General features: G+C 39.6%; 1 protein-coding gene across 2 annotated transcripts in view; it reads right to left on the minus strand.

Moving 5' to 3' along the window:
- The window catches only part of LOC115432915 (E3 ubiquitin-protein ligase CBL-like), a 103646-nt gene that overhangs the window by 49025 nt on the left and 32121 nt on the right, over positions 1-22500 (minus strand). For both annotated transcript variants that reach the window (XM_030154017.1, XM_030154016.1), the window contains 3 exons: positions 8632-8778; positions 737-893; positions 148-269 (listed from right to left, as the gene is read on the minus strand). In XM_030154017.1, coding sequence (XP_030009877.1) covers positions 148-269; positions 737-893; positions 8632-8778 — 426 coding nt within the window. The remainder of the gene's footprint in view (positions 1-147; positions 270-736; positions 894-8631; positions 8779-22500) is intronic.

Here is a 22500-nt window from a genome sequence, read left to right on the forward strand (position 1 = left end):
GCCCAGTCATAGACTGAGGCCCCTTTTTGATCTGAGACACCTGTCACACAGAAAGATCCAAATCTTTAAAACTTTCAGACGAATCCACTTTGCTTATTCACTATGTTCTGTATGTGTGCCATGGATCATGTGTGTCATATATCGCACCTGCCAGGCTTGTGGATGAACCTGTGCAATCGTGCCTTGACTTCATCATAGGTTAAGAAAGCCATGTATCCTGGGTGTGTGACTGCCAGGCTGTTCCAGTTCCTTAAAAGAGATGACCATGGCTATGCAGCACACAAACAAATACACAGATTAATGACCAGTTGGTTCATGCATTGCCCAGTTCAATGTAAGTACAATTCAGTTACAGCCTCAACCAGTCAAAAATTTGTGCACACTTTCGTATTCAATCTTTTGTTTATACTCATCATTCCCCACTTTGGGAATTAATATTGACATAAAATTTATGAGGGAACATACATAAAATTATGTAGTAAACAAAAAAGTGTTAAACTCTTAGACCAAAAGTTTGGAAGCAAAATCAAATTTGTACAAGAGAAATCACTAAAACTATACAAAAGCTATAATCATCACCACAGACTATAACTATTACAGGCATCATAAAATGGCTTACTCTTGACATTCTTAAAGTGATGGTTTACCTTCAGCAAAATTTTAGTTTTCCTAAGACAATTGTTGTTGTAGTGTACAAGCTGTGGTGTGTTGGCAGATGCTTCTCTGTCTGTCTCACCTGGAAGAGCCTGGTGAATATGTCAAACTCAAACACAGAGATGTAGTCGTTGCAGGTGAGGTCGATGGTCGACTTCAAGGCCATGGCCTCAAGACCTGAACTGATGGGGTGAAATTCATGGAGAGCCTGACGAAAGGTCCGCCACGGTACTATGGTTCTATATGGTGGGGGAAAGAATAGTACTGTTTTGTTGTTTTCTAAAACAATGTAAATAAACATCTACCACTACAATTACAAAAAGGTTGGGACACTGTTTCAATGTAAATAAAAAGAGAATGCAATGATTTGAAAATCCCATGAAGCCACATTTTTTATTTCAAATGAGAAAATGTGCCCTTTTTTTCTCCATTCTTTGTTTATTTGGAAAAGCAAATTGCACAAAACTTCCCTTACGGGTATAATTCAATATCCACATGTCAAATTTGAAAGAAGATGCTAATCCAAGATTTTTAGTCAAATATAGAACACATAAAATAAAGAAAGAAAAGTGGGCTGGAGGAGAGGGCTTACTCCGCTACTTCATCAACAAGATAAAACACATTAAGGTGTGTATGTTTACATTAACCTAAACAGATATGTACCGTACATTCCAGACTATAAGCCGCTACTTTTTTCCTCACGCTTTGAACCCTGCAGCTTAAACAACGATGAAGCTCAAGCATAGTTTTTTTACGGGCTAACGGGCTCCAGGGGGTGCTCTGTAGCAGGAAGCGCAAAAGCGAGACAGGCAGGTGGAAGAGGTGATGCGAAGAGAAGTTTTAAGCTTAACTTTTAACCATCATTTTGCATGTCATGCACAAACACTCATCATGGAAAACACATGAAGAAATGCATATAATGCCGCTTGTAAGTTAAAAGCAATCAATCTGGCTGTCCAAAAAGGAAACAGAGCTGCTGTATGCAAGTGCCATTGAGAGTGACAACGGAAGAGAGACTGAGAAGGTGTGTGATGGAGCCTTTCTGAGGCTGTTCAACTCCGACATTGAAGAAGACGACTTCAGTGGTTTCAATGCGCAGAAGGAAGGTGAAGATAGCGATCATTGACTTTTCTGGGTTTTTTAACCAGCTGTGTTACTGCTGTTTTAATGCCGTGTTACAGGCACTGTTTGGAAAACAGCAGTTATGATATGTAAATAAATATTTAAATAATTTTTCTTTTTACCGTCTTTCTGTATAAATATCTCATGTTATAACATGGACACCTACGGCTTGTAGTAAAGTGAGGCCTATATATGTTAATTTTTTTTTTTTCCCCCCCTTTTAAAATTTGGTGGATGTGGCTTATATTCAGGTGCTGCTTATATTCAGGTGTGCTCTATGGTCCAGAAAATATGGTATATCATATAAATGTTTTCATATAACAGACGTATTCAATTCACATCCCTTACAAATTTAACATAATTTCTCCATTTTGACCAAATAGTGAAAAAAGACTCCTTTTGACCCTTAAAACAAAATGTCAACTTCTCCAGAATGTAAATGTCCTGTGTGATATAGATCCATTCTTCCATTGTGGGTGCTTCAGGCTTTATCCATTTTCAAGTGATAGTCTTTTTACTTGCTTACAAAAGGATTAACAACAGTTTCTTTTTATCTTTCAGAGTCCAGTTATCACATGAGATATCTCCTAAATACAAGGCTTCACATTTACAAGGAATTTTTTCAGTAAAAATGTTATTTAAATGTTCACATAGCTGTTCCCAAAATGGTTTGATCACTGGACAACTCCAGAAAATATGATAGTGATTGGCATTCTTTGTCCCACAGTCTCTCCAAGAGGTGTCTCCATTGCCCTGATGTTTTTTCTGGGCAGGAGTTACAAAAAAATCTAACAAAACTTTTCCAACAAATTTCCCTCCAATTGTTGGAGCTTGAGGTCATCCATTGTAGTTTGAGGATCTTTTCCCAGCTTTCAGCTGAAATAACTAGATTTCCTTCTTTCTCCCACTTATTCTAATGTGGTCTGAATCAAAAAACTTTAGTGCATGAACCAGATTTCAACAAAGATAAAAACATATTAAAGAAACCTAGATCAGCTGAATCCCAGGTCTCTTGTAGACTCTGATCACAATAAGTTCTAACCTGCAGATACCTGTAGAAGTCATCCTTTTCCAACCCATGAGACCTCTGAAGTTCCTCAAAACTCTGAAATACCCCCCTCTGCATGAATGAGTAATAGGTGGTCAGTCCTCTCCCAATCCACCTTTTGAATCTCCCATCATTCTTGTTCGGTTTAAATGCTGAGTCAAAGGCGCACCGCCTAAGTATTTTGATCTGGTTACCTATTTGACAGATTTTAATTATCTTTTTCCAGGAATCCAACATTGTGTGTAACATTGAGTCACATGGTGCCATTAACTCATTTTGTAATTCTTTATCCATAAACACAGATATTATAGGTATTCCTTCCATTGATGTACCTTCTATGTCCTTCCATCCTGCTTTGTATGACTGAGAGCATAGCCAGATTAAAGGTCTTATCTGTGCTGCCAAGTAATATTCGTTGAGGTTGGGAAGACCCAGAACACCTTTTTCCTTCTTAAACTGCAGAACTTTGTACCTTACTCGAGCCTTTTTCCCTTGCCAAATACATTGCGCTATTAATCTGTCCCACTCTACAAATTGCCTTTCTGGCATCAGGATCGGTAGACACTGAAATAAATACAAGTGCGGAAGAAAGTTCATTCCAGCTTACTCTATTCTGGAATATAAATTCAAATAGGGGATCACATTTCATCTTTGTATATCTGCCTTTAACTTTTTTGTTAGGGGGCGATAGTTTCCCCCTAACGTCCCGGAAAACTCTTTGGTTAATATGACACCTAAATATTTTACACATTCTGCTTCCCAATTCCATCTTTACAAATTCCTGATCTCATTTGGTGGGCTGTACTTTAGTGTTAAGACCTGGGTTTTGTTAATATTAATCTTGTAACCTGACATTGAACTATATTCCTCGATCATTTTCATAAATTTCGGTAAGGTTTGTGTTGGGTTAGTTAAGGTTAGCAGCAAATCATCCGCAAACAAGGACAGCTTTTGTTCACCGGATGCCATCCGAACTCCTTTTATGTCAGGTCTCTGCCTTATCTATTGACTTAACGGCTCTATACAAAGGGCGAAGAGGAGCGGTGAAACACAGCACTCCTGCCTTGTACCTCTTTCCAACATAAATGAATCAGATAAGGCACCATTATCTTTGTCATCAATAAATCTCTAATGTGAAATCTGTGGCCGAATGTAGAGCTCACTTCAAAATAAAACAAACCGGCTATGGATCAACCGCATTCAAATTGGATGATGATCATCATTAAACATCGTACAAACTATTTTCATCCATGAATCTTCTTTTATTTTTTTCACTTCCTTGCCTGCTACCCACCTGCATTTTGTTTAATTTTACTCGTACAACCAAAATTTTTTTTTTTTTTTTTTATCCCATCCCCACATTTTTGCCAGTTCAGGCAGCACACCAACCCGATTTTCGGCATTCGGACATCATCGGGCAGTCTGGTGAGGTCAGTAACATGCATCTGGTTGGTGGGTTCTCTGCGATCAGCCATCGTTAATGCCGTCACCAGTCTTTTCAGCAGATTCAACATGTGTAATCAGCCACTACCCGTCGTTCAGTTGGCCTAATCTGATTGGTGGAGGGATAGCCCTTGACTAGTGAATCACTGAACGAGATGTTTACATGTGAATACAGCTATGCCAAGGTACTTCACACTATTATCATCTTCTATAATAGGCTGTTCACTGCTCATATCGTATCTGAATGAGTGCCAGTCAGTGTTGCCTATGGACTTCATTCATTTCCTGAAGTGAGCACTGTTAGCATTGTTAGCATAGTGTCATTTCTCCTTAGTTTTCGCCGGTGACATCTTTCTTCTTCCACAAGAAGAAGCCCGAGAGCTGACAATGCCAGTATCTTCTTATTACTAGCCATCCGTTCAACAAGTACAACAACAACCCTTCTTGACTACTCAACACTCTCTGCTGACAACAATGACAACAGCGTGCTTTGTGTTTAGAGAGATGTTCTGTCATTTTCCGGTTTTACGTCTCGCGCAAGCACAGAACGTACACTGAAGTCGGTAGTCGATTTGGTGTGTTCTTCACACTTTGACCGTGTCAGGGAGATGGGAGCTGACTGATCAGTTAGGCTACCTTTTCTGGCGACGATCAGCAGTCAGGTTGGTGTGTCTTCGCCTTTACCTGTTGGTCACCCATCGGATACCCAACCCGGTGCAGTGTTGTATTCAGCGTAGTTGTGAACAGTGGCAGTGTAGGGTTATATACAGGTAGGATGTTATTATGGATTGTTTGATGCCTTGTTAAGAGACAGACAGACCGGCAATCCCGCTAGCAGGTTCTGTTCACAGTCTTGTTTGAAACTTTCTTTGGTAGATTAGTCTCAGTAGTTTAATCTGTCAAAATGACGGACAGCCTTCAGAATTTTCTGTCATCAAAAAAATCTGTCAATGACAATTTTTGGTTAACGCGACCTCTGAATAGGGCCATTTGGCGCATCCCCTCTTTTTTTTTTGTTCCAAGTGTTTTTATTACATATTGGAGTCATCCAGAAAAGCATTATACAGTCACTGTTACCTCCGCCAGGAGGTATTGTGATCACTTTGCTTTGTGTGTTTGCATGTTTGTTTGTTAGCAAGATAACTCAAAAAGTTATGGACAGATTTTCATGAAATTTTCAGGAAATGTTGATACTGGCACAAGGAAGAAATGATTAAATTTTGGTGGTGATCGGGGGGGTGGGGGGGGGGCAGATCTGTCTTGGCGGAGGTCTGTGCTCTCCGAGTGCTTTTCTTGTTTTTGTTTTGTTACCTCCGCCAAGGAGGTTATGTTTTTGCCAGGGTTTGTTTGTTTGTTTGTTTGTCTGTCCGTTAGTGTGCAACATAACTCAAAAAGTTATGGACAGATTTTGATGAAATTTTCAGGGTTTGTTGGAAATGGGATAAGGAAGAAATGATTAAATTTTGGTGGTGATCGGGGGTGGGGGGGCCCACGGGGGGGGGGGGCACAGACCAGAAAATTTCATCAAAATCTGTCCATAACTTTTTGAGTTATGTTGCACACTAACGGACAGACAAACAGACAGACAAACAAACCCTGGCAAAAACATAACCTCCTTGGCGTAGGGGGGCCCACGGGGGGGGGGCCACTGATCAGCCTTGGCGGAGGTCTGCGCTCTCCGAGTGCTTCTAGTTTTTTATACTCAAACCCATGAACATTCCCACCCTGTTGCACCATAAAAAAGATGATAATTGACAACAATAATAATAAATAAATAAAAAATAAGAAACACAGATATTAGTCACATACTCTTATTAATAAAACTACTCTGGAATAAGTGAGGGATCTACCTCTTATGTGATTCAGAACAGGTTGCCAGGTACTGAAAAATTTATTGGCACATCCTCTTACAGAATATCTAATTTTTTCCAATGTTAAATGATGTAAAAGATCCAGAAACCAAGATTTAAAAGTTGGAGGTTGTTTATCTTTCGATTTAATTAGTATTAGTGTACGAGCTACAAGAGTAGTGAAGGCAATTAGATTTTTACCTCCGCCAAGGAGGTTATGTTTTTGCCAGGGTTTGTTTGTTTGTTTGTTTGTCTGTCCGTTAGTGTGCAACATAACTCAAAAAGTTATGGACAGATTTTGATGAAATTTTCAGGGTTTGTTGGAAATGGGATAAGGAAGAAATGATTAAATTTTGGTGGTGATCGGGGGTGGGGGGGCCCACGAGGGGGGGCGCAGACCAGAAAATTTCATCAAAATCTGTCCATAACTTTTTGAGTTATGTTGCACACTAACGGACAGACAAACAGACAGACAGACAAACAAACCCTGGCAAAAACATATCCTCCTTGGCGTAGGGGGGCCCACGGGGGGGGGGCCACTGATCAGCCTTGGCGGAGGTCTGCACTCTCCGAGTGCTTCTAGTGAGATTTTTGGTTAAAAGGAAAAGAATGATGTAATGCCAAATATTGCAATTGTTGCCTCAGGTTCAATATGAGACCCTGTTACACCAGAAAGAAATTTAAATATAGACTGCCGAAAGTTTTTCAGTTTTGAACAAAACCAGAACATATGTGACAATGTGGCCAGCTCAGCTTCACAACAATCACAAGTAGGATTCAAGTCCGATTTCATTTTTGTCAACTTCACTTTGAACCAATGCAGTCTGTGAACCATCTTGAATTGAATGACTATATGTCTTAAACAGATTGAGAATGAATGAATGTTGTGAAGTATAGATTGCCATACATCTTCAGGAAACCCTGTGGCCAGTTCTTTCTCCCATTTTCTTTGAACACATGCCAAGGGTTCAGTAACCCCTCTTTTTTAAAAACAGTCCATGAAAGTCTGGAGTTTTTGAGAGGAATGTTGTCCGATTATTCTGCGATAGAGGATAGTAGCTGCTCTATAGTCCCTGGTCTCCTTTGTCATACTTTCATTTTGTCGAACAGAAAATGCTTTTCATTAGCAAAAGGTCTGGACTGCAGGACGATGACTTCAGCACCTGGACTCTGTCACAAAGCCATGCTGTTGTTAAATATATAGTAAATAGTAGGGCTGGGAAATACATCAACTTAATGTAAGTAACTCGGGTTTAACTTTTTGAAAATTCAAAAAAAATTGGATTGGATTCTATTTATAATTGACATTTTACACAATATCACAACTTGTGGGGGGGTTTATGTTGTTTTTATCCAGTAACAGAAGTCAGGCTAAACTAACCACCTGCATCAATGAACTTAAATCATTTGGTGTCAGCATGTAAAAATATATCAGATGTAAACAGTTTGGCAGGGCTGTCCCAGACTCAGAAGTTTATCAGACAAACCACATTTGGCTTAAAAAAAAAAAAAAAGCATGAAATAGCATTATTATTTTGCAAATCAAGGTGAGAATCGGGTGAATCATTGTCGGGTCCAATGAAATACCTTTTCAGTGGTAACTTTTCTACCCTTGATTTATTTATTAACAGTAGAAGTAGAAGTAGTAGTAGAAGTAGAAGTAGACGAAGAAGTAGTAGTAGTAGTAGTAGAAGAAGTAGAAGAAGAAGTAGTAGTAGTTGTAGAAGAAGTAGTAGTAGTAGCAGTAGTTGTAGTAGTAGTAGAAGAAGTAGTAGAAGTAGTAGTAGTAGAAGTAGTAGTAGTAGTAGCAGTAGTTGTAGTAGTAGTAGAAGAAGTAGTAGTAGTAGTAGTAGTGGAAGAAGAAAAAGAAGCAGTAGCAGAAGTAGTAGAAGAAGTAGAAGGAGTCGTAGAAGTAGAGGTAGAAGTTGTAGAAGAAGAGGTAGAAGTAAGGTAGAAGTCGTAGAAGATGAAGAAAAAGAGGTAGAAGTAGTAGTAGTAGAAGAAGAAGATGAGGTAGTAGTAGAATTTGTATCTTAGGCTTATATAGTTTACATTCTTTATTGGGAAAGGGCAAAACCATTATTTTGAACTAATCACTATTATAGATTATTATCATTATTATCATCATCATCATCATCATTATCATTATTATTATTATTATTATTATTATTATTATTATTATTATTATTATTGTTATTGTTATAATAAATGGCAGTAGTGTTAAACAAATATGACATACAATTATTCACTGCAGAAGAAAAGTCTTCCAGTCAACATTTGTAAGTGCAAAACTGAACGCAGAAATGTGTACTTTGACAGTGTGGTGGTTTTCTCACGGCTTCCTGACATCTAAACCCTTCTGCTCTGAATCTATGATGTATAGATCAGACAATGTTCTGAGCATTTCACATTAAATTTATGATCCAACCCATTGTGAAACAATCAGTGGGCTACCAGACACTTTAAATCAAAATGAAAATTGTAAATAAATAAATAACTTAAGTAAAGACTCACTTGTCCCCAAATGACCTTCTCCAAAATTCTGCTGCATCCGCTTTGGTGATCCTAAAGTTGTCTCCCTGAAACAGGCCATTGGGGAAGATGGCTTTCAGCTCAGCAAGCATGTGACTGAAGATCAGAGACTGCTTGGTCAGGTTTCTCCTAAGGATGACAAATCAAGACTGATGAGGAAGGGAAGACAACCCAATCAAGCACTAGTACATACACAAAACTGATCACTTGTCAGATTAAAATATATCAAAAAATGATTAATTACTATATAAACAAATTTACTAATTACTACTAAGAACTAGAGCCATGTTGAAGTTACCAGATGAACCTACTTAATGAGATTAATAATTCCTGCCTAAATTGTAAATTTGCAATGAGTACTTCTGGCTCAACAGATATTAAAAAAAAATGTGACCTGTTGTAATAAATCCATCTTGAATGTTTGTCCAGTCACTGCCTATCAGTGATGCTTCTGTTAATACTGATTTTAATACTGACCATAAGTCTTCTATTAGTTTATAAGACACCTATGATAGCTCTTCAGTTTTCATTCTCCTTCTAATCACAGGCCTAGATATGAATGTTTACTCTCAGTCAGTCTCTCAATTCTGCATGTTTTCTAAGCTACTTTGTCTCTAACGATACCACAAGATACAGCATAACCCAACTCCCTAAAACTTCCCAGGACAACTCCAAGGTCTTGCGTTCTTTCTGTTTGTATCTTATTTTCTTTCTTCTGCTTAGCAACAGCGTCATACATCATATTAACCAATCACATTTAAGCTTAGCGCAGGCTACTATAAGTTAGACTGACTTCCTAGACAGGTCAGAACTGACTTCTGAGAGAGGGCGAAGCTTCGTTTGGGTTTTTTTTGGGTTTTCGTATGGGTTTTTCAGGGCCGATACCGATACTGATTATTAGTAGTTAGAGGAGGCCGATAACCGATATTTGGGGCCGATATTCATTTGCAGTAAAAGTGTAAAAATCGGCGTGAAAGATTTTGAATAATGCAAACTCTGAACTTCATTTAAATGCCTAAAGCATGTTTATTTCATCAAACAAATACAAAATAATAGCTCCAGAAGTGCATGGATTTCCTAGACTCAGAAACATCTCTTATAAAGTTGAATAAAAGCTTAAATAAATAAATTTTTCCACAGTAAATAAAGTAAAATTTAAATATAACTATAATGACTTATCTTTGTTTTAAGTTCAAACACAACAAAAATATAGGGAGACTCTTGTAAACTCTTGGGCCACATGCTGACATCTGCTCAACTCTTCATGCTTCATTTATTACAGCATTTGGGACACCTTAAGTTGATTTCATTATTAAATTTTATATTTTACCATGCGATAGCAGGGACCCTGTCATTCAAAACTATGTTGCTACATTATTAATGATTAATATGACAAAAGCTACATAAAAAAGTATAATAGTTGCTATGAGTGCGATTAAACTCCTGACAGAACACAAACAGCCTTTAGGGCTTTAAAGAGCCCACACAGGATTTAAAATGTTCCACCATGTTCAGATAAATCACTTCTGAATTTTACTCTCTGTCATCTTTACTTTAATTTTCAGATCATAGGAATAGAAAGCTCACAGCAACATCAGTAGTTGTGAGTTGTAGAGTTCTTCATGTAACCTTAATGCAAACACACACTACTACATTACATACCAACACAGTCTCACCCCAAATAGTCAGAGCCCCATAGCAGCACTATCTGACGCAGGGGGTGCCCCTTCCACGTCGGATTTCGACGCGGAAGGGGTACACACCGCAGAGAGGTGAAGTTCTCTCGTGTGAGAAGCTCCGGAGAGAAAACACGTGTCAGAGGTAAACACAGAAAACTCTTCTGAAACTGTAATACACATCCCTGTACTCTACATCTCACAAGTACTGCTAATGTTTCAGAATAATGTCAGAGCAGAGTAAACATTAGCGGCAGCTCTGCTAACACATATTACCTCCTGACATGTGTGTGAATTAGTTAAAAGAAGACTGCTGATAATATGAAGATGGAAACAGTCCGTGATAGAAAAGTATGTGTGTGTGATTAAGAGAGAGCGCCTAAAAAATTCAGTTCACTTGTTTTAGGGAAGCACGCTAAGGTGGAGTCTGATGAGCTTTTACCAGAACATTAGTTCATCAATCTGGCTCTAAATGCTCTGCACACTATGAATTAGTAATGGAGAAAATGTATGTAGAACACAGTCTCATCCCAAATCAGTCCCAGTCTGTGTGTGTGAGGACAGCTTTAGCCTCAACCAATCAGAGGGCGCAGAGTGGATAGTGCAGGAGGGACAGAGAGAGAGAGGCACGGCTGCATCTGAGCCAAAATAACCCAGTTTTAAATTGATTTCTTAATATCAGCCCGTCGGATTAAAAAAAGGCTGATACCGATATACGTCAAATTTCCAAATATCGGCGCCGATAATCGGCCAGCCTCTACTTTTCAGGATTCAACCTTAACCACCCCCTACCTCATATGGTCTGACCCCATGTGTTTGTGTTTTGTCGAACTCTCACCCTCAATTCAACCACTGTTTACAGTGACAAAATCAACTCCTCACATGTCTCTTGCGTGTCCTTGCTCACAGCTTGGCAGGACTTAGGTCCTACAGCACACCAGGTATTTTTGATCACTGATTGGCAGCCCTCACCATCAGTTTCCGTTCTTCCAAATTCCAATGTGCTCTATTCTCCCGAGAATATTCTACTGTGCAGCCTATTCAGGGGCCTTCATTACTAAGAACAAAGTTCAAGTCATCACAGGAACAAAATGATGCACTTACTATTTCCTCTTCCTAGCTCTGCATGTGCCTGATTTTGATCTTGAATTGATTCCTGATATGCTTTGGGCCTCACATAACTACAATGTAGGTCTGATTAAAAAATAAATAAAAATAAAAATTCCCTCCAGTCAATATTGCACCTAAAATCTGATTATCGCCCAGTTTGTTTTCAGTATCCCCTTGGACAGAAAACCATCGATGGTATTACACTAGTCTTTGACTCCCTCCTTTGCGCTGGAGTTATTGTACCTGCCCCAATCTCACCTGTCTGCTCACCCATTTTTTTTCTGTTAAGAAAAATCAAAGAAAGGGATCCCCTTCAGTGAAAATTCCCATGTGTTATTGTTGCTTTTTAAGACCTCTGTTGTGTTGTGCCATGGCTGTGATAAATGTTCATAAATGTTTGCATTGTATGTTTTGTGGCTTTAGTGTTCTTGTTGTGCGAGTAAGGTACCGGTACAAGTGTGTGGGTTTTAGGCGTTGGCTCAACTTGGGGTGATTCATATCCCAGGGTTGCCTGAGTGATGCTTGAGGTTTTGATCTCACTGTGAAAATAGTGTTTTTGAATGTAAAGTAACGTAAACTGATCAGTTGATTCATTTAAGTGTACTTCATACTTGATAAAAGGAAATATATGCAAAAAGGATACAGTAAAGGAAAACATGAGTAACTTTTGTTGTGAAAGTGTAAAGACACTGATGGGCTTAAACGTTTATAGTAGTGTAATTTCTTAACTCTTTAAGTGCCAGACAGTTAAGGGGTTAATAAGCCTTAAAAGTGCCACAGAATTTGGCCGTTTTTCAGTATTTCGCGTCGTTTTTATAATATTTGAAGAATCCTGCAGGAAACCGCTCGGTAACATCCGACCGATTGCTGATTAGATTCAAAACGCACCGGACGCAGCCGATTCATTATTGATCGTAATTTGCATAATTTATAATAATAATAATCTTTATTTATATAGCACTTTTCATACATTAAAAACTGTAGCACAAAGTGCTTTACATATCAGTTTAAAAATCAGTACCGCCCCCACCCACACCCACCCACACACACCCACACACACACACACACACACATATACATGCAAACCCACAAGCTCACACATACTTAAGAGGACTGACTGAGCACGGGTAGACCAGAACAAAAATGTACAAGTAAAAGTAAAACATCAATTTAGGAGGCGCTGTCTCAGGGAGCCATCCGCACCAGGATGCAGCCGCCGACCCCGGCGACCAGGCACCAGCAACACAGCCCCGCATCCCAACCAGTGGGAGAGGGCCAACTGGGACCCCCACCCACCAGAAAGGAGCGGACCCCAGTGAGAGAAGGCGCCACAGCCACCGGAGTCCACAGCCGCCCCTCGGCATGGAGGGCTCTCTCTGATGAAACACCGGAGAATAAGAAACATTAAAAAGATATAAAAATATTATTCGGTCACGTGACCTCAAATTCCCATCTGCTTGGTCTCAAAAGGGGGACACAGAAAGAACGTCATCGAAATGTGAGAAAGAAATGGGGGTGGATGGTTTGTTTGTACACAAATACGGCGTGTTCTCCAAAGCCGATCTGATTGGCCCGTGGCACTTTACAGGTTGTTTTCGTAAAGCCAATTTAATCGGCCCATGGCACTGAAAATGTTAATATTTTCTTACTTAACATTTGTGTTTTGTGACTGACACCTGCTTAGATGTGAACAATTTTCTTTGATTATAACACTACGATGCCATGATGAACTTTCTCCACAGATCCTGTGTCTCTTGGCTCCTTCCTTCCTCACACACACACACACACACACCCCTCCCCCTTCCACTTCCCTCTCAACTCCCTTTTGTCTCTCCAAAGGTTTTCTTCTCCTTCTAACAGGTCAGCCTGGAAAGCTGAAAGGGCCTGCCTCCATGATGACTGTGTCTGGCATTCCCCTGATGGCCTCCCCTACCTTCCCCGCCATTCTTTCCCCATTTTGTGAAATTGACCCATGGGCGTGACCATGTGTGAAAAGGAGGGATGGGTAAAGCACTAAAACCATACTGGTGCACTGTAGGGTTCACTAATTTTGCTGATCATTTTTGCCAAAAAAAAAAAAATGCTTGATTTGTGCCACTAACAATGTCCACAAAACTAACAAACAGGTACAAGCTGCACATCCATCACCAGATGGCCTATTGCATATTTATACGGTATACTATCATAGGCCTGATACTTATTATTAAATAATTTGGTTTCTGGCTTTATATGATTATGAACAAATATAATGTGATTTACATAAACACCTAATGCAATAACACATATATGTAAATATATATTCATAAACAGATATATACATATGCATATATACACATACAAACCTATACATACACATACATATACACATACCACATACTTGTCCATCCTTCTAATCCCAAGTGATACCCAACACCTCCCTCATCCCTGTACCTCTAAAACAAAAAACAAAACAAAAAAATTGTGTCTTTGTACGTCCTTTTAAACTGTTTCATCCTTGAAAGTTGCTTTAACTGCATGTTGAATCTGTTCCACAGTCCCACCCCTCTGACTGAAACACAAGAACCCTTCCTAGTCATGCGTATTAAGTGAATTTTAAAGTTAATTTTCCCCTTAAATTATGACCCCCCTCATGAATACTGAATACTTTCTGTATATTTGTGGGTAATAGATTATTTTTAGCTTTGTACATTATTTGAGCTGTTTGATAGTCCACAGTGTCTATGAATTTGAGTAATTTTGACTGTAAGAATAATGAGTTTGCGTTCTTGGTAGCCAATGTTGTGAATGATCCGTATTGCTCTTTTTTTTTTTTAATGATGGTTAGTGGCTGTAATGAGGTCTTGTAGTTGTTACCGCAGATCTCAGCACAGTACTGTAAATATGGTGAGACTAGAGAACAGTATAGAGTGTGGCATGATTTCTGGTCCAAAACATTCTTTGCTTTATTTATTATTGCAATGCTTCTTGAAACTTTAGTTTGTACATGTTTGACATGTGCTTTCCAACTCATTCTGCCATCTATGGTTACCCCCGGAAATTTTATTTCATGAACTCTCTCCATTTCAATTCCATCTCTTTTTATTGTTACCTGTGAATTATTTCCACAATTTCCAAATATCATTATTTTTGTCTTGCTCAGATTTAATGATAACCTGTTTCTATCGAACCACATTTTTAGTTTGTTCATTTCTATAGTGACTTCCTCCTGTAATTTTTGCTTGTACAGCAAATTTTTTTGTAAGTTATCCCCAGAGCAGAAAATATTTGTATCATCAACAAACAACACAAAGTGCAATACCTTAGAAACTTTACATATTCCATTGATATACAAAAGGAAAAATTTAGGACCCAATATTGACCCCACAAGCAATGTCCAAATATGATCACCCCATTTCACAAACTGCTGTCTCCCACTAAAAACACTTTTTACCCAGTCCAGCACAATCTTCCGTATGCCATACCTTTCCAGGTTTGTGAGTAATATTTCATGGTTGATGGTGTCAAACGTTTTTTTTAGATCAATAAATATTCCAACGGCATATTGTTTATTAACTATAGCATTTGTCATTTTGTCTGTTGCCTCGATTTTTGCCAGTGCTGTTGATCTGTTTGACCTGAACCCGTACTGATTCTCTGAGTATTTTCTATTTTTCTAGAAATCTGTTGTTGAAAAGTTTTTCCTGTATTTTTGAAAACTGTGGCAAAAGCCCTCCTCCAAGAAATTATTACTACATGGGGAGTTCCCTCCCAACTCTCCAGCAACAATGGCCCCCATTTTGTGAATAAAACATTGACAGAATTCAGCACCTCCCTGGGTACAGATTTACGCACACACTGTGCTTATCATCCAGCCTTAGGAGGAGCTGTAGAACAAGAAAATGCCACCCTTAAACAAAATTTGGCTAAAATCTGTGCAGAAACAGGTCTCCCATGGACTACGCTTTGATGTACATGCACATGTGAAACCGTGACAGACATAAGGCCCTTTCCCACCGCAGGAACTTTTGCAGGAACTTTCTGTATTACCCTGAACTTTCAAAGTTCCTGGTGCGTTTCCACCGAAAATTACCCTGGTAACTGACCCTCCCCCAGCCCCGAATTTACCCCAAAGAAGTTCCTGGTAGAGAGGTAGTACTTTCCAGATTACCAGGAACTTTAAGGGGCGGGGCTGTCTGCTGGAGAAGGCTGAGTGGTGGACTAGCTGGCAGCATTTCCACATTCTGTTCACCGCCAATATTTAACTCATTTAATTTCCACAAGCTTAGTATTTTGATAATTTGTAAAACGGACCAAAAGAGAAGCTACAAGAAGTGGACGGACGACGAGGAAATTCAGACGGACTTTGAATTGCCGACACGAAACGAGCGAGTAAAAGCTGTCGGAGCCAAACATAAGACACACACCTAAAGAAATATGAGAAAAGAAGAAGAAACTTATGCAGGATTAAAAGAAACTAAAAGGACCACAACAGTTGCAGTGGATCAGACTGTCGAACAAACCAAAGGTATGTATATGACACAAATATTCCCTGTTTAGTTGGTTCATGTTGTAACAGTAGTCAGCGGCATCAGCTGTTTAGTCCAAAGTGAAGTCCAGTTAACCTAATGCAAACTGGTCAACAGTCTGACACTAAACCTAAATCTGAGAACTGGATGTATTCGTGTTGTCGCTGTGAGCTGAACACTGATTTATTCTGTATGTTTTGTGATTTCCACCTGAACTGCACTGGACGGACTCGCCTCTTTTTCTGAACCTGTGGCTCATTTGTGCGCTCGTCCATCATCTACTGCTGTTTACAACGGCCCAGGTCAGACAGGTCACATGTCACATCACACTGGTAGGAATCTGTTATCATGTGTTCTGTTATTCATTTTAACATTTTTATTACTTTTCCTGTAGGAAAGCGAAAAAAGGACCGGGACCATGGAGTTCCAGACCGGCTGTCCTGGACCAGCTGGACCACACACTGATCCAAAAGCCTGAACCTTTCACACGTTTATTTCCCTTTTAATCTCAAGGCACCTTGTTTTGTTTCAAATTTTAATTAAAAAAAATCTAACCTAATACTGTCTGTTCATTTACAAGGCGTCAAAATATGAGTATAAGTACTTTTATCAGTAATATGCAGTTGAATTAAATGCAGGCATTTGAGTAAATCTGTCTGACTTTAGGGTTGAACCTGGACTATCATATCTGTAAACAATAGAAATGAAACAACCATCCATCACACATAAAGTTAGATGTGATTTAGTTTAAGGAATGAGAAGTTGAAAATACATGTTCTACCATTTATAAATACAAATTAAGGGTATGTAATGATGGTTAACTTCATTTAAAATGTATTCCAGATGGATTAAGTGATTCAACAACCAGTAAAATGTTAAACCCAACCTGTCCACTTAAGTACTGGTGTCATTTTATTGAACTAGAGGTTAGTTTGTGAATGTACATGAACTGGACTACAGTTTCTGTTACTGCTCCCTCATACATCATCAACCTGATTTGAATAAATTACCCTGAACTTTCGGGTGCAGTGGAAACGCAGTTACCAGGAACTCTTTTACCCCAAAAAGTTCCTAGTAAATAAGTTCCTGATAATAAAGTTCCTGGGCCTTTTGGTGGGAAAGGGCCTATAGTCTCAGCCCCTTTGAAATTCTTTTTGCCACACCTCCTTGTTTGGGATTCTTCCTCCAAAGCTCCAAACCTCTTCCCACTTCTCATTTCGAACATGATATGCTCTCTTGTTGTGCTGCTTTCTCTCCCCACCTCAAATAGCTCTCTCAACAGGTAGCTATGGCCCTCCCCATTCCAGCCACAGGTCCCCTGTATACCCTCCAGCCCAATGACTGGATCCTCGTCAAGAACCTCCGATGTAAATCTTGGAGATCCAAGATGTGTTAAGATCCCAGAACAACCTACATGGATCCACACCACCCATTGAAAGAAGGTTCCCTGTCCAGACGATCCAATAGAACATGTCCCATCGCAGATGCCCTCTCTAATCAACGACTAGTGGCGTGCCAAGCCACCACCCAACGTTGTAGAGCCCGGAATTGATATCACCTTGCATTACACACCCACACCCTCAATGCTCACTGGCTGAAACCTAACGGTGATAATGACCCCAGTGACGTCTCACACACACTATCCTTTGCCTGGTCACTGGCGAGTGACTGAAGATTCCCTGCCCCACATGTACACTGATTCCTTGGACAATGCCTAACTGACAGGAAGGACGCTCGTTCTCCTGTGAGACATGGCGACACACACAGAAAAATCCCAACCGACGTGACAATCTTAAGCTAAGCAAAAAGACTCATTGCTATATTCCTGGTACTGCCTTTCCACCATTATCACTCTGCTTATCTGGGTTTTCTTTGGTCATACATTTGATGTTTTCGTGAAAGACTTATGATGTGATTGATGTTTAATTCTGTGAAGGTCTAACCATATGTTATTGTTACTATATCTGACGTTTTGTTTTTGTTTTTTTACTATTTTATACTAACGTTGTTATAACAGATGATATTTTTGTGTGTTTTTCTTTCCCGTGTAGTTGATCCTGATGGATCAAAAGGAGGGAATGTCAACACTGATTTTAATACTGACCATAACTCTTCTATTAGTTTATAAGACACCTATGATAGCTCTTCAGTTTTCATTCTCCTTCTAATCACAGGCCTAGATATGAATGTTTACTCTCAGTCAGTCTCTCAATTCTGCATGTTTTCTAAGCTACTTTGTCTCTAACGATACCACAAGATACAGCATAACCCAACTCCCTAAAACTTCCCAGGACAACTCCAAGGTCTTGCATTCTTTCTGTTTGTATCTTATTTTCTTTCTTCTGCTTAGCGACAGCGTCATACATCATATTAACCAATCACATTTAAGCTTAGCGCAGGCTACTATAAGTTAGACTGACTTCCTAGACAGGTCAGAACTGACTTCTGAGAGAGGGTGAAGCTTTGTTTGTCAGTTTCTCACTTGTGCACAATAAAGGAAGGCTTGACTGACAACCAATCCATTCTCCACGAATTTCTTTGTCGTTTACGCCTCCACAACACTTCATTTGATGTCAAATTACTTTCAATAAACAAATGCACACAAGAAAGATTTCCAGTGAAATGTATCGTTAATTGTAAATGAAATCCAAATATATGGATATAATATTATAGGGCTGCAACGACTAGTCAAGCAGTTGACAAACAGTCGACAGCAAAATTAGTCAACAAGTAATTTAGTAGTCAACCGTTTGTTACTGATGTCATGCACTTTTAAGGAAATTTTATTGCTGATGGAAACTCTTAAGTATTTAGCCTAGTTCAATCAATCAAATTTTATTTATATAGTGCCAAATCATAACAAAAGTTATCTCATGACACTTTACATATCGAGCCAGTCGAAACCAGACTCTCAAGTTGTTTGTTTGAATGCATAACTTCGTAGTGCATTCTAACTGTTGTGCACTAAATATTCTTGTTAAAAGAAAATGTATTTCATTGCTGGAATAAATATAATTAAGAGACACTGTTTGCTTTATGGGGGTTTTTCCATTCATAATCTGGCCAGTAGTTACACTAGTCTGAAGCAACCATGGCACAGAAGGTAGAGCGCGTCATCCAATAACCGAAGGGTTGGTTTTTCGAATCCTGCTCTGCTCTAGTCATGTGCTGTTGTGTCCTTGGGCACCTTGCCTCCAGTGTCATGCACACTGGTGTATCAATAGGCCCATTCCCACGGCAGGAACTTTTGCAGGAACTTTAAGCATTACCCTGAACTTTGAAAAACCTCGGTGCGTTTCCATCTAACTTACCCGGGAAAAAATCTTTCCCTCACCCCCAGACTTTCCCAGAAGAAGTTCCTGGTAGGGAGGTAGTAATTTTCAGATTACCTGGAATTCATGAGGGGCGGGGCTATGTGCTGGAGAACCCTGATTGGTAGACTACACTGGCAGTGTTCCACATTCCATTCACCTGCCACTAAGCCACAGCAAACTTGTGGAGGAAGAAATTCTGAGGGACTTTCAATCGCCGACATGAAACGATTGAGTTTCAAGTAAAATTAGCCAATAAGCTCCTTGCGCAGGTTCGGATTTGGTGAAATATTTATTTTGTGGTAGAACTGACATATAAAAGTCTATCATGTTCTGTCTTGACAAATGGTGATAAGTCTGCCGTTTTCCTGCTGCAGTGATCAGTTACACAGGGCTGTCCTCTCTCCCCAGCCCTGTTCGCTATTGCACTGGAGCCTCTTGCTGTGAGAGTAAGAGATAACCCGCAGATAAAGGGACTTGAGCTTGGAGGTGTGAAAACAATTATTAGTTTGTATGCTGATGATGAAATTATGTATTTAAAAAAATATGAAGAGTTGGTCCCCGTACTTCTTAATTTAGTCACCTCTTTCGGTAAAATATCTGGTTACACCATAAATTGGTCAAAGAGTGAGTTTATGCCTCTGTCCACTCTATATTCAATAGGTTTTCTAGACAGTGTTCAATTTAAAGTGGTATATGATCAGTTCAATTATTTTGGTTTAACTATACCTAAAAATGCAAAGCTGATATTTAAGGTAAACTTTGATGAATTCTCATCAGGGCTTAAACATAACATTGAAAGCTGGAAAATCTTACCTCTATCAATGGTTGGTCGCATAAACTCAATCAAACTGGTCTCTCTTCCCAGATTTCTTTATTTATGTCAAAATCTCCCTGTATATCTGACCATGGCCTTCTTCAAAAATTTAGATTCAATTATCCTTTCCTATGTATGGAATAATAAAAATCATAGAATTTCGAAAATACACTTACAGAAACCCAAAGTGAAGGGGGAACTAGGCCTGCCAGTCTTTAAACATTATTACTGGGCTGCTAAGATGAGGGTATTGATGTTTTGGCGGCAAGGCGCTTTGAACAACCTTAGTTCCAATGCCCCTTTGTGGCTGAGACTGGAAGCCAGCTCTGCACATAACTCTTCCTTGCCAGCCATGTTTTTCTGCAAGTTTGAAAAAACAGGTTCCCTTAAAGATCAATGTTTTGTGGTAAAACAGTCTGTCTGAATTTTGAATTAGATCAGGAAATTCTTAGCACTGCCTGAGACCTCTGTACAAACACCTACATGTTTCAATCATTCCTTTTTACCCCCTTGGCATGACAAGTCCTATGGTGACTGGAGGAAGAAGGGCTTGGTCTCACTTGAAAGTTTGTACACTGATGGTGAATTTGCATCTTTCAGTCAACTAAAGAGACAATATAACCTATCCAACTCTCACTTTTTTCGGTACTTACAGGTCAAACATTATGTTGTATCTAAAATCCCAAGTTACAAAAGTCTTCCTATGGAGCACGAGATCTGTTATGTGCTGGGGAGCCCTTCTTCCTCCAGACATCTCATCTCAAAATTTGTACACTTGTTTGATGAATGTGTTGAAGCAGATAGTGTGAAAATAGGAGATGTTTGGAAAGAAGAGATCGGCATTGAATTAGCTGAATCTATGTGGGGCAAGTGTTTGTCTAAAATTCATCCCTGTTCTATAAACAGTAGGCATCAGCTGATCCAGTATAAGACTGTCCATCGTCTCCACTACTCCAAAGTCAGACTGAACAAGATTTATCCCTCAGTCTCCCCATTTTGTGACAAGTGTAAAGTGTTAGAAATTACCTTGTCTCATTCCTTTCGGTTCTGTTCCTCATTGACAGATTTCTGGTCTAAAATATTTGACTGGTTCTCTAGGGCGTATAAAAGGCCCCTTCAGCCTGAACCAGGACTTGCTATTTTTGGCTGTTCTCAGACTGTCGGGAATATACCTGCAACATTACAGCGTCCACTGGAACTTGGAATGATAATCGCCAAGAGATTGATATTAAAAGAATGGAAGTCTCCAAACCCTCCATCTTTTTAAGCATGGGTCAATAATATGTTGTCATTAATACAGATGGAAAAGCTCAGGTCTTTGAGGACCTGTTCTGTGAACACTTTCTCAAATGCTTGGACTCTGTTTCTTGCATACTTGGAGAAAGTTAAACTGGACTAGGGAGTATATCTGTGTACCAGTGACTGTCTTCAGCCTCTGCTCCTCTTTCTTTCTTTGAACAAGGACTGACTAATTAATTGATCAGTTGTTATACACATCTGAGCCTTTGTGGGGGTTTTTTTTTGTTTTTTACCTCCGCCAAGGAGGGGTGTGTGTGTGTGTGAGGGTGTGTGTGAGTGTGTGTGTGTGTGTGTGTGTGTGTGTGTCTCTGTCTGTCTGTCGGTCTGTACGTACGTGCATACGTACGTACTAGAAGCACTCGGAGAGTGCAGACCTCCACCAAGGCAGATCAGTGCCCTGGATTTGAATGAAAATTTCAGGAAATGTTGATACTGGCACAAGGAAGAAATGATTAAATTTTGGTGGTGATCAGGGGGGGGGGGGGTATGGGGGCCACGGGGGCCCACTGATCTGCCTTGGCGGAGGTCTGCGCTGCCTTTTCTAAAAAAACCCTCGTAGAGCGCAGACCTCCGCCAAGGCAGATCAGTGGGCCCCCGTGGCCCCCGTGGCCCCCATACCCCCCCCACCCCTGATCACCACCAAAATTTAATCATTTCTTCCTTGTGCCAGTATCAACATTTCCTGAAATTTTCATTCAAATCCGTCCATAACTTTTTGAGTTATCTTGCACACAGACAGACAGACAAACAAACCAACGCTGACAAAAACACAACCTCCTTGGCGGAGGTAAAAAGCAAATGCTATGTCAATATGCAGTGGTGTCAAAAATATGAGAACACTTGTCAAATCTTAAGAAACTGGTGGTTTATTTGTTCCCAGAGCCTGACTTTCACTTTTTTGCCATTGCAAAAGGTAAAGGCAAAGGTGCTGAGAATATTTCACCTACAAATTGATCAGTCCAGTCCTTTTTTCACATTTTACTCTAATATTTAATGTGGCCCCCCTTGGCAACAATCTAAGGAAACTCTCTGGAATGAGCTTCTAAGAGTGTGGAATGACATTGGGGTTGAAACTCTCAGAAAATACATGGACACAATGCTAGAAAGATGTGCTGCTGTGATTGTTGCCAAGG

The sequence above is a fragment of the Sphaeramia orbicularis genome, chromosome 14 (genome assembly GCF_902148855.1).
Source record: "Sphaeramia orbicularis chromosome 14, fSphaOr1.1, whole genome shotgun sequence".
Taxonomy (NCBI): Eukaryota; Metazoa; Chordata; class Actinopteri; order Kurtiformes; family Apogonidae; genus Sphaeramia; species Sphaeramia orbicularis.